This window comes from Centroberyx gerrardi, chromosome 4, assembly GCF_048128805.1.
Source record: "Centroberyx gerrardi isolate f3 chromosome 4, fCenGer3.hap1.cur.20231027, whole genome shotgun sequence".
Taxonomy (NCBI): Eukaryota; Metazoa; Chordata; class Actinopteri; order Beryciformes; family Berycidae; genus Centroberyx; species Centroberyx gerrardi.
In genome coordinates, this window is record NC_136000.1 from 22557656 (window position 1) to 22571736 (window position 14081).

General features: G+C 45.0%; 1 protein-coding gene across 4 annotated transcripts in view; it reads left to right on the top strand.

Moving 5' to 3' along the window:
• The window catches only part of srgap1a (SLIT-ROBO Rho GTPase activating protein 1a), a 56037-nt gene that overhangs the window by 26631 nt on the left and 15325 nt on the right, over positions 1-14081 (top strand). For 3 of the 4 annotated variants that reach the window (XM_078282944.1, XM_078282942.1, XM_078282943.1), the window contains exons 8-17: positions 1647-1844; positions 2490-2574; positions 3777-3804; positions 5041-5146; positions 7162-7222; positions 8123-8200; positions 8433-8567; positions 11209-11314; positions 11619-11843; positions 13875-13954. In XM_078282944.1, coding sequence (XP_078139070.1) covers positions 1647-1844; positions 2490-2574; positions 3777-3804; positions 5041-5146; positions 7162-7222; positions 8123-8200; positions 8433-8567; positions 11209-11314; positions 11619-11843; positions 13875-13954 — 1102 coding nt within the window. Of the gene's footprint in view, positions 1-1646; positions 1845-2489; positions 2575-3776; positions 3805-5040; positions 5147-5985; positions 6020-7161; positions 7223-8122; positions 8201-8432; positions 8568-11208; positions 11315-11618; positions 11844-13874; positions 13955-14081 lie in introns of all 4 variants that reach the window. The other variant, XM_078282945.1, reaches the window with a different exon arrangement.

A 14081-nucleotide genomic window follows, 5' to 3' on the forward strand; every position in this document is an offset into this window, starting at 1 on the left:
TCGTTTATCTTATTGTCTCTCTCTCTCTCTCTATCCCTCGGTTTACCTCCCTACTATCTGCCTTAAAGGCCCCATATTATTCTGTTTTGTTTTGCAAATAAATGTAGTTTAGTTAAAAGGATATGTATTGAATGAATTTGAAGACTAAGACCTAATAATAGTGGACCATGATTGACAGACTCTAATTCAGATAAGGAAAACCTGCTGAGTGGAGGCATTGCAGGGGGTGTTGCCAGTTCAAATGCTGCTAATTTGCCTGATTAAAAGGATTTTAGTAATTGCTTAGTGAGGAGTGCCAGTCAAGACCAGTTGTGATGCGTTGACTGGAATTGGTCAGAAACTGCCTGTAAAAAAGGATGGATTTTTAAAAATGCCAATAACTTTAAATTTAATCACTCAAAATAAAATTGTAACAATGACTGCTAAACATCTTTCATCATATATGTATAAAAATCTTGAAATCTTGAATTCTTATAATAGGGCCCCTTTAACTTCTTTGAATTCTTTCTCTCTCTCTCTCTCCTCTCTCTCCCAAATTGATCACCATCACATCTGTATACTCAAAATTGTTTTTAATTTATAGGCTTTTTCACATTATCCTATTTTCACATTATCCTATTTGTTTGACAGTCCTCTGTTGTCTAGAAGCTGGAAACAGTTGTGGCCTCCAGCGTTTTGCTAGCTGAACATCTTGTTTCGCTGTAAGTGATGGGGCACGCATGGCCAAGTCCTGACGTTTATAAGCTCCTGGAGAAGCACTCCGGTTGACAGGGAAGAGGCGGTTATGGAAATGAATCTTAAAAGCCTGCGACTGAATGTACCATCTCCACCCCACACTGTCCACCTCTAGCCCCTTTGAGTGCATGCAAATTGATTGCTTTGGCTGGGAGTCATGTTCAAGGGCTGGTGGAGTTTTCACAGCGAGAGCGCGGAAGGTGAGGCTGTCAGAAAATGCCTGAATTTTTCAGAGTGTCGTGGGATAGAGAGAGGTTTTAGGGAGTGTCATCATACAAGCCACTGAGTACGCTGTAATGGTAGCATCCTGATAGTGATGAGACTACAAAACTCTTGGGCAGGCAGGTCTGTGCTTTGCTACAAAATAAGTAACAACACAGTCGTTCCGTTCTCTTAAAGCCGCAATAAGCTAAACTTTCTGACCACTAGAGGGTGACAGAAAGCGCAACACATTTGTAAATAACACACAGCATGGCCACTGCTCTACGGTGGCCTGCCAAGGACAAACTTTGCAAAGCACCGTGCATTAATGCTAACAGCTAAGCTAACCGTACCTACAGACAAGTGTCACCGGTTACCAGTCTCGCTTTGACAGAACTTTCTCCTGCTGAAGGTTACATGTCCTACAGTTACAAGTGAAGAGGCAGGTAGCATGTTTGCTAGTTTAACAAGTTTACTCGCTCGCTTCATCGATTCTGCCATTACAAGAACATTTTCAGGTGTGGACGCGGGTGAGGGCCGCTTTTAAACGGCGAGGGAGGAGCCAATAAGCCAGTTAAAATAAACTTGCAAAGCTGCTGAATGGTTAAATCGCCACATAGCACACATTATTTTCAGGATTGTCTGATAGAAGTCTGATATCGCTCTAACCCACTCTTCTTCCTCGTCTTCCTCCTTCCCCGTGTCCCCAGATCAAAAAGACATCAGAGGCCACCCTGACCACCATCCAGGACATGGTGACCATCGAGGACTACGACGTGTCCGAGTGTTTCCACCACAGCCGCTCCACCGAGTCGGTCAAGTCCACCGTGTCGGAGACTTACCTCAGCAAGCCCAGCATTGCCAAGAGGAGGGCCAACCAGCAGGAGACGGAGCAGTTCTACTTCATGGTGAGTGGAGTGTTAAAAACTACTAGAGAGGAGTTGTGCTGAAGAGAAGGGTTGTTGAGAGGGATGAGGATGCTGGTGGATATGGGTGGGCGTCCGGAAAGGGACATGGGCTTCAGAGATATTGTTGTTGTGGGATTTTTTTTTTTTTTTCTGTAAAAGAATATATGTATAAACCCCCACAAATCTCTCTCACACACCCTCTTTGATGCCTCAGTGAGCCTTCCACACTGCAGCATTATAAAAGAAGTGAATATGGCTGGTTGCTTTTGTCTGATTATATTCCCCCGGTTAGTGGTTGTTACAAAAATCCCTAGAATGAATCGGAGAATCTGAACACAAGCCTTTTGTCCCAACTTTAAAATGCTGAGTCTGTGCATGTGAATTTTGTTCGACTTAAAAACCTCACAATGCCTCTTTTGAAATGATCAGCTTGCAGAAGCAAAGCTCTCCAAAAATATTTCCACTCTGTGAGGCTAACCTCTATCCTATTCCATTCTAAAGATGGACATGGTCTGATAAAGGCTTTAAAAAGGCTCTCAGCGTGTCCTCTGCCCTTGGCTGCCTTATCGCAGATTGCTGTCTTAAGAGCGGGCGATCTGGCTGGCTCATCAGGGCCGCCGTGTAATTACTCTCAATTCTCCACAGAAATTCCGGGAGTTTCTGGAGGGCAGTAATCTCATCTCCAAACTGCAGGCCAAACATGACTTGCTGAAGAGGACACTTGGTGAAGGTACAGTGACGATCATCAGCACCCCGTCCCTATACTTAACCTGTCTTTTACTTCCCTCAACAGCCTCCATCTTTCCCACTCTCACACCCAACAAACGCCATCACCTTCCTCCAGTCATACTCAAAGACAAATTAGCCTAGTTATCGCCTATAATTTCCTTGGATTGGCTGGTTAATTGGTGTCCAAATAGCCAACATTACTAAAATGAAAGGTGAACATTGATTTTATAATTTTCTACAGTCCTACGAAACACTACTCATGGTAAAATTAGCTTTGTTTCCATACTTTTTTCCACCAGCCAAAGTTCCTAGATGGTAATCTGGGCTTTAGCCAGGAAAGCCAGAGCTGAGGGGGATTGCGAAGTTGTATTATCCGTCTTAGTGATTGATTTGCCGCTAACTTAATGGACTCCCAAGCATTAGCAGGCCATGGTTATTACGGCGGGCTCTCCTTGTTCTACATTGGTGGGATCTCCTCAAGGCCCCAGCTAATCTACTGTCAACACAGAGAGTATCTGTCAGCTATTGTTCTAATCAGAGCTGGATGAATACAGGCAGCAGGCTTGGTGGTCTCAGCGAACCTGCCTGCTTAATAAGTAATGGAGCTGCGTGCTAATGAGGAGAAAAGTCTCGTCTTCTGCGTCCTCTACAATGGTCCTCAATCACAGTAGTACAGTATGAGTCACTCAGACACAAAGACAGGTCAGATCCTGCTCATGTGAACAGATGGCCACACATTTAAAACTTCTCCTGTTGTCCAAAACTATTTGGGGGCTATTTTGTGCTTAATCTTTGTCATTACTTTGTCTTGTCCTGACTTGTAGCTCAGTGTGTGTTCCTATAATGATGAGTGTGTGTGTCCATGTCCGCATCAGTAGTAAACGCATAACTGTGTGTCTGGTAGATGTTTGTTTGTACTATAACTGTCATGTGAGTAAAGTGTCGCCTACGCAACAATTGTACAAGTTTCTGTGCAAGCTATGAGGTGTTTATTTATTATATGTGAGTATATGTGTGTGTGAGTGTGTGTGTGTAGGGGTTTGTTTGTGCTGCCGAAGAGGCCAGTAGTTGCAGACAGATGGCAGGCTTCAAATGCTTGACTAGGCGTATGCACAATGCACCGCAGGGACCTCAGAGACGGGTCCTGGCATGTCCGCACATCTGACCTCCCCCCACATCTCCTTTCTGTCTCTTCTCCTACAGGTCACAGAGCTGACTACATGACCACAAGGTAAAATACTTCCCCACACACACACACACACACACACACACACACACACAGAAACACATAGCTGCCTGTGCCTCCACTCACTTCAAGACACGTTCGTGCGCATACTGGAGAATACACATCCAATGACTTTTATTCCAAACAGTGGGAGTAACTTTTGTGAGACCTCTCAGCTCGTCAAGGAAGGGAGAGTTCGCCGCAGGAAATTCTCATGTGAAAAATCCTCTATGACCATGAAAGCAGAAGAATCCATAGCTTGAGTCTGCTGTCAGATAAGAGTCCCTGTAGAGCGCCGAGCAGATGTGCCCGCCCCCGCATTGTGTTTTTATGTTGTGTTTTACCATATGCCCAGCCTGGCGTGGTGTGGTGCGGTTATTGTCCTTTCCTGCCCCAAGAGTAAAGTCTGTCAGGCCTGTAACACACTGCAAGAGAGTGAGAGGGGGGGAAAGAGGGACCTTAAAACTTCCTCACAGGGCTAGAGAGGAGACATGTAATAGCCTACTTTGCATGAAATAGTCTACTTTGCATGAAAATGAAATGTGTTAGTTTCAAGTTAGAAATGCTACCAGATAGGAGCAAATTGGCTGAGCAGATGGCAGAGATGCTTTTTAAACTTTTGCGTCATTTGAAAAATAGCAAGGGAGGATACTTTATAATCCCCAATGGTGTGACTAATGAACAAAATAGCACAGGTTTTTACTGTATAGTTTTATTCATATTTGATCAGATATTTCAAGACATATCAAGGACTTTCCAGCAGAACGGTTCTGTCTGTCATTGTGATAAAGCAGTAGAGGGGACCAAAGGTGGGGATTCTTTTTGTATCATAACCCCACAGGTGCCTGTCGTGAAAAGCCTAATTGCATTGTACACACACACACACACACACACACACACACTATTATACTCACAGAACCTACAACTGACCACTCCCGCAGGGACCTGTCATGAGGTGGACGCTGACACACGATACTCCCAGCGGGTCTGATATTTCACTGACCTATGATATTTTGTGGAAAATGAAAAGGCAGGATATCAAAAGTACATCTAACTTTAATACAAGTTGCAGCAGTGTCATGAATCAGAGACAAAAATGGGGTTTAAAGTCTAGGCAGCTTCTCTTTCTTTATTGAAGGGGTTAGGGTTTTGGGACATTAAGGGTTTTTGGGGAAACAAACCAATTTCTAAAGGGAAAATGAATTGTTTGAGACTTGTTATAATGCATTCTCTGTATTCTAGGCCTCCGAACTTGCCGCTCAAACCCCACACTGGCACCCGGCGGGCTAGACCCCGCTCTGTTTTTAATGTTAGGTTATTTAATGGCAATATGGAGTCATTTATCAAGGTACTGATTACCAGTCTGGCCTCTCGACACGTTGATTCTTTCTATCTCTTCTCTGTCTTGCTCTGGCTTTCTGGCTGTTTGGGTGGGTTCCCCCAAAGCATCTTAGCATCTTGATATATCTTTTTAGCATTTAGTTGCAATACAAAGGCAATAAAAAGGCAACAGCATCTTTGTGCTAAGATGGATTTTGGAGACCTTACCCATGAGTCAGTGAGCTCTGGCCTGCACCTTGGGATCCTCTAACTTGGGGGGGTGGCACTGACAGAAGGCATCCAGGAGGGCTGCAGGAGGAGAGGAAGGGGGGCTGGAGGGATAAAGGTTTGTCCCCGTCAGCCACTGCTGACATGGCATCACTGAGCTGCGTGGCTCTGGCAGAGATATTCTTTTCTCTCTCTCTCTCTCTCTCTCTCTCTCTCTCTCTCTCTCTCTCTCTCTCTCTCTCTCTCTCCCCCTCTTTCCTCTCTTTACTCCCTTACCCTCCTTTGTTCAGAGTGAGCGCAGCGGTCAGTGAAAACAGCAGGATAGATGACAGTCAGTGAATGGTTGGCAGACTGATAAGGGGTGCCGCCTCCCTCCTCCAGCCTCCTCGCTGCCTCTCACTGGTGACCCTGTCCGGTCCAGCCCTGTCCCGTCTTGTTCCCACTGTTTCCTTTGAGTCTGATGCCAGCACAGAGGGGAATGAGGGTGTGGCCCTTAGTAAGCTTTGGTGGGCAGCTGCTCTGGTCCTAATCTGGGTCTTGCTTCTCTCTCTCTCTCTGTCTCTGTCTCTCTCTCTCTCTCTCTCTCTCTGTCTCTCTCTCTCTCTCTCTCTCTCCGCCTCTTGCAACCCTTCTTTCTAGCCGTGGACGACGGAACTCACATGCCCGACATCAGGTAGAGACCGTCTTAGCGGGGCCTCATGCTGCTTGCCTACGCTTATTTCCTTTATCTGCCTGCATGCCCTGCCTCTAACAACGCTACCACTGCCTGTTTGTAATGGCATGTGTTTATGTCTTTTAATCACCAACTGAATTCTGTGAGCGGACTCAGACAGACTGAATGGCTCAACTGAAAATCTGAAGTTCTCATAGAAAGTTATCATCTTATCAGCATACCTAAAACTGTATGAGCAAGTTCTTACGCTGGATTGGCACATTGTTTCATTTTATTTTGGTTTGTGTTTGGAAAATTCCCAGCATGAAACACTTCCAACATCAAAATTTATATTGAATTCAACTAATCCAAAACAGTCACCCCCAGTCTCACATATCCAGTGTGATAGTATTACATAATCCTGCAGCACCAGACCCGTGCCTCAGCCCGTCACAGCTCCACTCCTTTGGTACATAGTCGATTTCTGGCATGGTTGCTGTGTTTGGACCATGTGTGTTCCCCCTGAGGGCTGTAAACAGATCCACTGTATCATTAAAAGCATGTACTGAGTCCCTTTCCAGCACTGAGCTGCAGGAGCAGCTGGCATTGAGGCAAAACATGAAGAGCAGAATCCAGATCTTGTGCGCGTCTAAGTGTGTGAGAGGAATGTGTTTTCTCTCTTAAGGTGACGGCGCCTCTCCTCTCATCTCACCACCCTTGCCCTCAACTCCATATTGAGTGTGTGGCTCTTTACATAAGTTCTCATCACTTAGCAAGGCTCATGGGGCACACAAGATTGTTTCTCATAACAAGACAGAGTATTTTTAGTACCACCAGAGACCAATTGAAATGTGCTGGATATCAAGCTTGTACACGCTTGTTATTGTGGCCAATAAGTAATTTCTGTAGATTTTCTCCTAAAATCACTGAGTCATTATGGGAGACTGGGTGTGAACAATCAAGCAGCTGGCAGAGTCAACACAGTCTGTCTGAGTAGGATCTCAGTGTAGTAACCCTCACTTTGTATCTAAACCTACTAAGTTCACTTGTGCATGCTCATGTAAATATACTAGTAACATCACATTGACCTGTTCGTGTGCATGTAATGAAAAGGTAAAATTATACATGATCTGACATTTGGGTTGTTTCCTTCACCTTCAAAGGACTCTGGACAAGCGATCCCCCGCGTGGTGGAAAGCTGTATTCGTTTCATAAATTTGTACGGTGAGTTGGATGTCCCTGGTTATTTTACAGTGCAGGATGTTTTTTGTACTTTAAACTGTCAAAAATCTACGGCTGCCTTATATTTCCTCTTGCAGACACCAAGTTGCAGCGGCCCAAAAAGCTGTTTAAATGCTGATTAATTTTCTCTCTGAAAAACTCATAAACTGATTACAACCTGCTTAATTTCCGGCTTCATCCAAGTTCAGTCAAGAGTGACGCTCCCCGCAATTTCCAAGTGCTAATTGTTTGGGCGTGTACATTTTTTTTTCATGTCGCCGTTGCAATTTGTTCCATTTCGGTCACAGTCATGGGAAAGTCTATGCAGATTCCATCCTGTTTACAGCAGCCTTGGGTCGGCCAGCCATTCCCACCCAGCGTCCCAGACGCACAGTGAGACGGACAGACAGCTTAGCCTGGCACAGGACCCCGCGATGGGTTTGAATATCGGTGTGAACCACTTAAATAAAAACTCTCAGAGGATGGCTTTGAGCGTTTAAAGGCACGACAACGGTGACGTCTCGGGGCTTGCAGGGTCGGCCGCTGCGTCTTAGCGAGCGGCCGTCTCCTGCTGTGGAGAGAGAAAGCTAAAAGGAGACAAACGGCAGACTAATTATGCTCCTTCCTGACCCTTGACCTCTCCCCTTATTAAATCCTGATCCCAGCTGGAGGACACTTTAGTAAAACTTGATTGCGGTCTCCCTCACTCATTAATTATCCTTAATTAGAAAAGTGAAGGGGCTTAACGAACAGGATGTGCCTTTTAGTTCCAGCTGAAGTAGGCTTTATTCGCTGAGTGGGGGGTTCTGTCACAGCGGACGTATGCACATGTTGGTTGTCTGTCTGTGTTCTTCTTTCTCCTTTTATTTCCCTCACCCTCTCTCTTTCTCTTTCTCTCCCCAGGCCTCCAACATCAAGGAATATTCCGTGTATCTGGATCCCAGCTGGAAGTCAATGACATCAAGAACTCATTTGAGAGAGGTACTGTATGTCTGTTAAGCAATCTAATAGCCACACAGTATGGCCCGAATCAATACATCATCTTATTTCTGATTTGCTTTTGCCATATAATCATCATACTTTGGAGACCCAAATGTCTGGTACAATGAAAAACTAATTTTGACATGCTACATTGATCATATTTAGCCAATATCAATATCGCACAAGGAATATTTCACGTAAAATCCTGTAAACTGACCTGTCTGTGTTTTAGGAAACGACCCTCTGACGGACGATGAGAATAATCACGACATCAACTCGGTGGCCGGCGTTCTCAAACTTTACTTCCGGGGTCTGGAGAACCCCCTTTTCCCCAAAGAGAGGTTCAATGACCTGCTGTCCTGCATCAGTAAGCACATACACATCTATATCTTGTCTTTCAACTGGCTTGACATCAGTGAGGTGGTTTTAATCTGACTGCATCTCTCTGACAGATTATGACAAACACATCACATAATCACAAAGTGTTTTCCTGCCTTATCTTACATTGTATAGCACTTATAATTTTCTAGATATCATGTCAGTTCTTTATGAAGCAGAATCTAATTTATAAAAGGAACTAAATTTTTTACTTTTGTGAAATTATAAATATTCACACCTTAGCTGCAAATTTTCACTCAACTCCCACAATCCTCTTCTCGCATTCAGAAAGAACTATACAGTATGACATCACCAAGAATGCACCGTGGGGCTGTACAGAATCTGTACTTGATTTTTAACAAGTGAAGATGTCTGGTGATTGAGTTGGTGGTTCCTTGCTAATGTTCTCCTGGAGGCTTTTTATTCTGTTTTTGAAGCACTAGCTCAAGTCGTTTCTGAATCCTTTTTCACTGGGAGCTCATTCATTGTGACTCATATTCTTGAATGCAGATGCTCTGTGAGCCATGTAAGTGTCGTTGATGTGGTGTCTTCTAGATAAAGTAGAGTCATTAGTTTAGCTGTAATCACATTCTGTGTGTTCCTTATCAAAAACAATACAGGACAAAAGATTATAATTATCCGTCTGTGGTGTTTTCATCAACAGAATGGGTCTGAGTTACCGTTGTCTCTGACTGTCTGCGTGTGAATACTACTTTGTGGTATTTGGCTCAGTACTGAGAAGGGTATTATCTGTTGTAAGCGACACAAAGCTGACCACGCTGACAGTGTGGTGGTGGAATGTTAAAACGGCACAGCGCTGACCAGCCTTTACACCCAGAGCTACTGTACATCTACAGTGGAAACCTCACAAGCATAGATGGACACATTGTCCTTCTACTGTGAGGCCGTCTCACACAGTTCAGTTAGCTCTTTGTGTGGCTCTGTCTGATCTTATAAGATGTAATGTAGGGGGGCTTTGAGGCTCTGTTAAAGAACAATAGAACGGGCACCGAGTCACATGGACACGATGTGTGCCGTAATGCCTTGTGGGGCTTTAAGTGTGTATGTGTGTGAGTGTGAATGCCTGAGTGTACGCACACATATTACACACACATACACATACATGTGCAAATGTCAAATTCAGACACTCTTGTGTGGTTGTGAATGTACAAAGTGTGTGTGTGTGTGTGCTTCCCGGGTGGACGTTTACACATTTGTGCAGGATGAGTGATGGGGATTCCCTGTTTACATTCCCCAGCTCAACATACCAGTGATTGCAGTGCGGGCTGTCTGCCCAGCGCGCTCCATATTAAAAACCCTCTGCTTATTTCACATGGCGCAGCTCAGACCAGCTAGAGGATCGCCTTCCCATTTAAATGTCCAGCAAATGGGTCAATCATAGTTACACTGCTATCAGTTGACTGTGTTTTTGCCAGAGCAGCGAACTGCAGCTCGACTCTCTTGTGCATTTGCAAGTGATGTCTTTCACTTTGGGATTTGCAGTAGGGATATCATGTGTGTGTGTGTGTGTGGGTGATGTATGAGTGTGCGTTGGGGTAGATCTTTAAATAGCAGCTTCTGAAGTGCTCAGGAGCCGTGCAGAAACCTAGTTAGGTACTCATGTAAGAAGGAATACATCACAAGTATCCCCAGAAGCCCAAATCCCAGATGGCACAAAGTGGTTGGAGGGTGACAGGGCTATTTTTAGCAGCCAGCACAGCCCTAGCTCAGCTAAATAAAACGGGCTGGTTCAAATTGTACAGCGGAACAAATGCGATAGGCATGAAAGACCTACAGATTGTCACTCTTCAGCATGTTGATAGTGCACAATATCTGAAAAAAAGACTTGAAATGTTTTGTTTCCCTTATAATAATGATCCTGTGGAGAACAAGTTTGGCGAGAAAGTTAGTCTTTTGTTGCTATTATCCTTGACTCTGCATAGCAGAAAAAGGGAGTAAAAGACCAAGAGAGAACAGAGATAGGGAGAAAACCGCTTTACAGAGATATTGTTTTCATTTAGAGCAGGATGAGCCACTTGGTGTCCTTGTTGTCAGGTGGTAATGATGAGTGCTGACTTCCTCTTCCTCTTCCTCTTCCTCTGTGGTGACAGCACAGGAACACAAGCTGAGGCGGAGGTCACTATCACCTAGTTATCACACTCCCTGTGCCCTCTACCAGTTGAATACACACATGCATGCACAAATGCACACACACACACACACTTCCATATTACAGCATTCGTAAATCTTTGCCGCTCCCTCAGAGACTTACAGTAAGTCTGATAAGTAATTGGCTCGGCTTTAATATGTTCTTCTATTTATATCCCGGGGACTTGGTGTGGTGATTATCAATGAGTGAGCGCCATCAGATGGATGAGTTTTTTTTTAAAATATGCAGTGCTGCAAGGTGGCACGATTGACAAATTTTAGAGGTTTATGGACAGAAATAGACCCTGCATGTCATTCTATTCCCTGACAGGAGGGTGGCAACTCTGATCCACTGGCATCCACACATGTGCACACACACAAAACCAGTGACAAAATGTGTTACACTGAATGCATACTTATTGAAAACATAAATAGGTTATTATAGGACATATCATCTTACCTTCCCTCCTTTTTCTCTGTAGGAATAGAGAACCTGTATGAGAGAGCGCTGTACATCCGTAAGATCCTCCTGACTGTACCCAGATCAGTCCTCATCGTCATGCGCTACCTCTTCGCCTTCCTCAACCAGTAAGTTTATGGACGCCAACCAGTAAATCTGTCATGCATTTAGCTTTATAAGGCTCGCTCCCTCTACATACAGTGCAGAGGTGTTAATGAAATGTCATACTCTGTGTGCCAAGTCCCGAAACGGTGATCTTAGGTCACGCTTATGAGGATGTTATGAGCATCGGCTGCTGTCAGTCATGCTTTGTGTGAAATACTGCCAGTGTCTCTCATGTTCACTCTCATTCCTTACTCTCTGCCTTTTATACGTCTTCTCCCTCTCTCCTCCTTCCTCACCCTGTTCTCCGTCTTTCCCCCTCGTCTCCAGCCTGTCCCAGTACAGCGACGAGAACATGATGGACCCGTACAACCTGGCCATCTGCTTCGGTCCCACGCTCATGCCCACACCGGACAGCCAGGACCAGGTGTCCTGCCAGGCCCACGTCAACGAGATCATCAAGACCATCATCATCCACCACGAGACCATCTTCCCCGACGCCAAGGAGCTGGACGGGCCCATCTACGAGAAGTGTATGGCCGGAGGAGACTACTGGTGAGACGGGAGGGAACGTACAAGCAGGCACACGTACACACAGCCACCACTGATGTATATAGAAAGGCTGCCACAGAGATGTATAGACACATGTACACATGCATAGATTGAAATTGTACATTTTAGGCATTTAGCTGATGCTGTCATCCATGTTATCCAGAGAAATATACAATCAGTCATCAGATAGGGGTTCAGTGTAGGGATTGGTCAGTAACCGGTGTTACTATATATCATCACGTAAAAAAACAATAACGGTTATGACACCACCACTAATATTTATTATCGTGACCACCGTGGCTCTCGTCTGTCATCACTGATGTTTCATTTTCCCCTAAAGGGCGAGCGCTATATTCATGTTGCTGACTGAGTAAGTGGATGCAGGCTAGTTTATTTGAGACTCATTTGACTTTATTGCCGTTATTTGGATTTTTATTTGTGTTTAAAATGGTCCTTCAAGTTCCTATAAGCTAAACCAGCATTTTATCATTTTGTTTTTTTTTAGGAAAAAAGTCAAATGTCTTCTGATTGATATGATAAATTCATTTTTAAGTAATTGAAGCATATTACATTACTGTTTATTAAGTATTAATTTTTTAAATAATTATCAAGATAATATTGTATATCGAGATAACTTTGATCAAGATAAATCGTACTATGAAATTTACATATCGCCACAGGCCTAGTTCAGTGTCTTGCTCAAAGGAAGACACATGGTTCTCTCGAACCACTAGCCCACCCTGCTGCCCTATGAAAAACCATGGTGTCTCGGGGGTCAGGTCAAAGGTCATCCGGGAGTGAAAGTCGAGATGGGAAACATTCTGATGAGGTCACTTCCTGGAGCTGCACAGATGTGCAGAGTGAGATGTAAGGTTTGACAGTTAGACAGATGGTGGTGGTTTTCTCATTCCACTTTTTACAGTGAATGGAACGAAGGCACTCGGCCAAAGCTGCTTCATTAGGGACACACTCAATGCGCAGGTATGTGTGCAGTGAGACTGAGCTTAACGCTGCAGCTGTGTCAGTAGTATGTTAGTGGAGTCGATGCAAGTAATTACACTAACCAATTAGCTGTCTTCGGCCGAAGAATATGACAAGGCAGAGCATGTTTCAGCACTGACTTTACATGGTGGACTCCTTGCTGGGTGAGACAGGCTGAAACAATCACTGTAATTACCATGATCACGGTAAGATGAAACAGAAAGGAAAGGGGTCACTTGCAAGGAGCGGATGATTAGGTGAATTGCAGCACATACTGTAGCTCCATCCTGTGTAAAACCGATCAAACCTGAAGCTCTCTGCCAGGTCCACATCTGTAAGCAGGGCTTATCATTCCCTCATGTCTGTCTCTCTCTCTCTCTCTCTCTCTCTCTCGCTCTCTCTCGCTCCATTTCTCTCAGTCTATGTCTGTGTCCCCCACACCACCACGGGCTGACAGGGATTTATCTCTGGCTAGAGCTAATCACCCATCACAGCACGGCCGTGTCCCCCGGCACGGCACATCAGGCCCTGGGGAGATTTGTTGTCTTGGCTCCCTCCCTTCCTTGGAGAAGAGGAGGCGGCTGGTGGCATGTTAGCATGGGGAGGGGGGCAGGGGGCGGGGAGACGGGGGACATTAAGTTCCCGGCTGGGGTAATCTGTGGAGATGTGAGTGGCATTACTGCCAGTCCCTCTCAGCAGGGTGCCAGAGGGAGACCATTTCCGTCGAGGACCAATCGCAGACAGAGGATCTAAGCTTCACACTCTCACAGAATACTGATAGTGACCTCTGTTTGAACGTCCTGTAGCGCCCGCCTTCACTGGTCTGAGATTTGGGCATTGAAGTTTGAGTGAGAGTCGTATGTTGCAAACCAAATTAGGAGATGACATTTCTCTGAACTTGTTAGAATCGCCCAGGAGTTGAAGCAAATAGAGTGGGGGAAAATGGTTTAAGAGGAATACAATTCAGGCCCTTTGTCTGTTTTCAAACTGACCTCTGACCTTTGACCCCTGACTTGACTGTGACCCTGATGGTTTGCCTGTTCTCCTCCACAGTGAGAGCCCCTACAGTGAGCATGGAGCCCTGGAGGAGGTGGATAATGAGGGAGGGACAGAGACTCACACCAGCGAGGATGGTGAGTGACTACCAACACACACACACACACACACACACACACAGAAAATACTTTTTTGGCCTTTTTTCCCCTGCCAAACTATTTTTGTTAGACATGCCATAAAACAGCACCATTCATTCAATGCCAC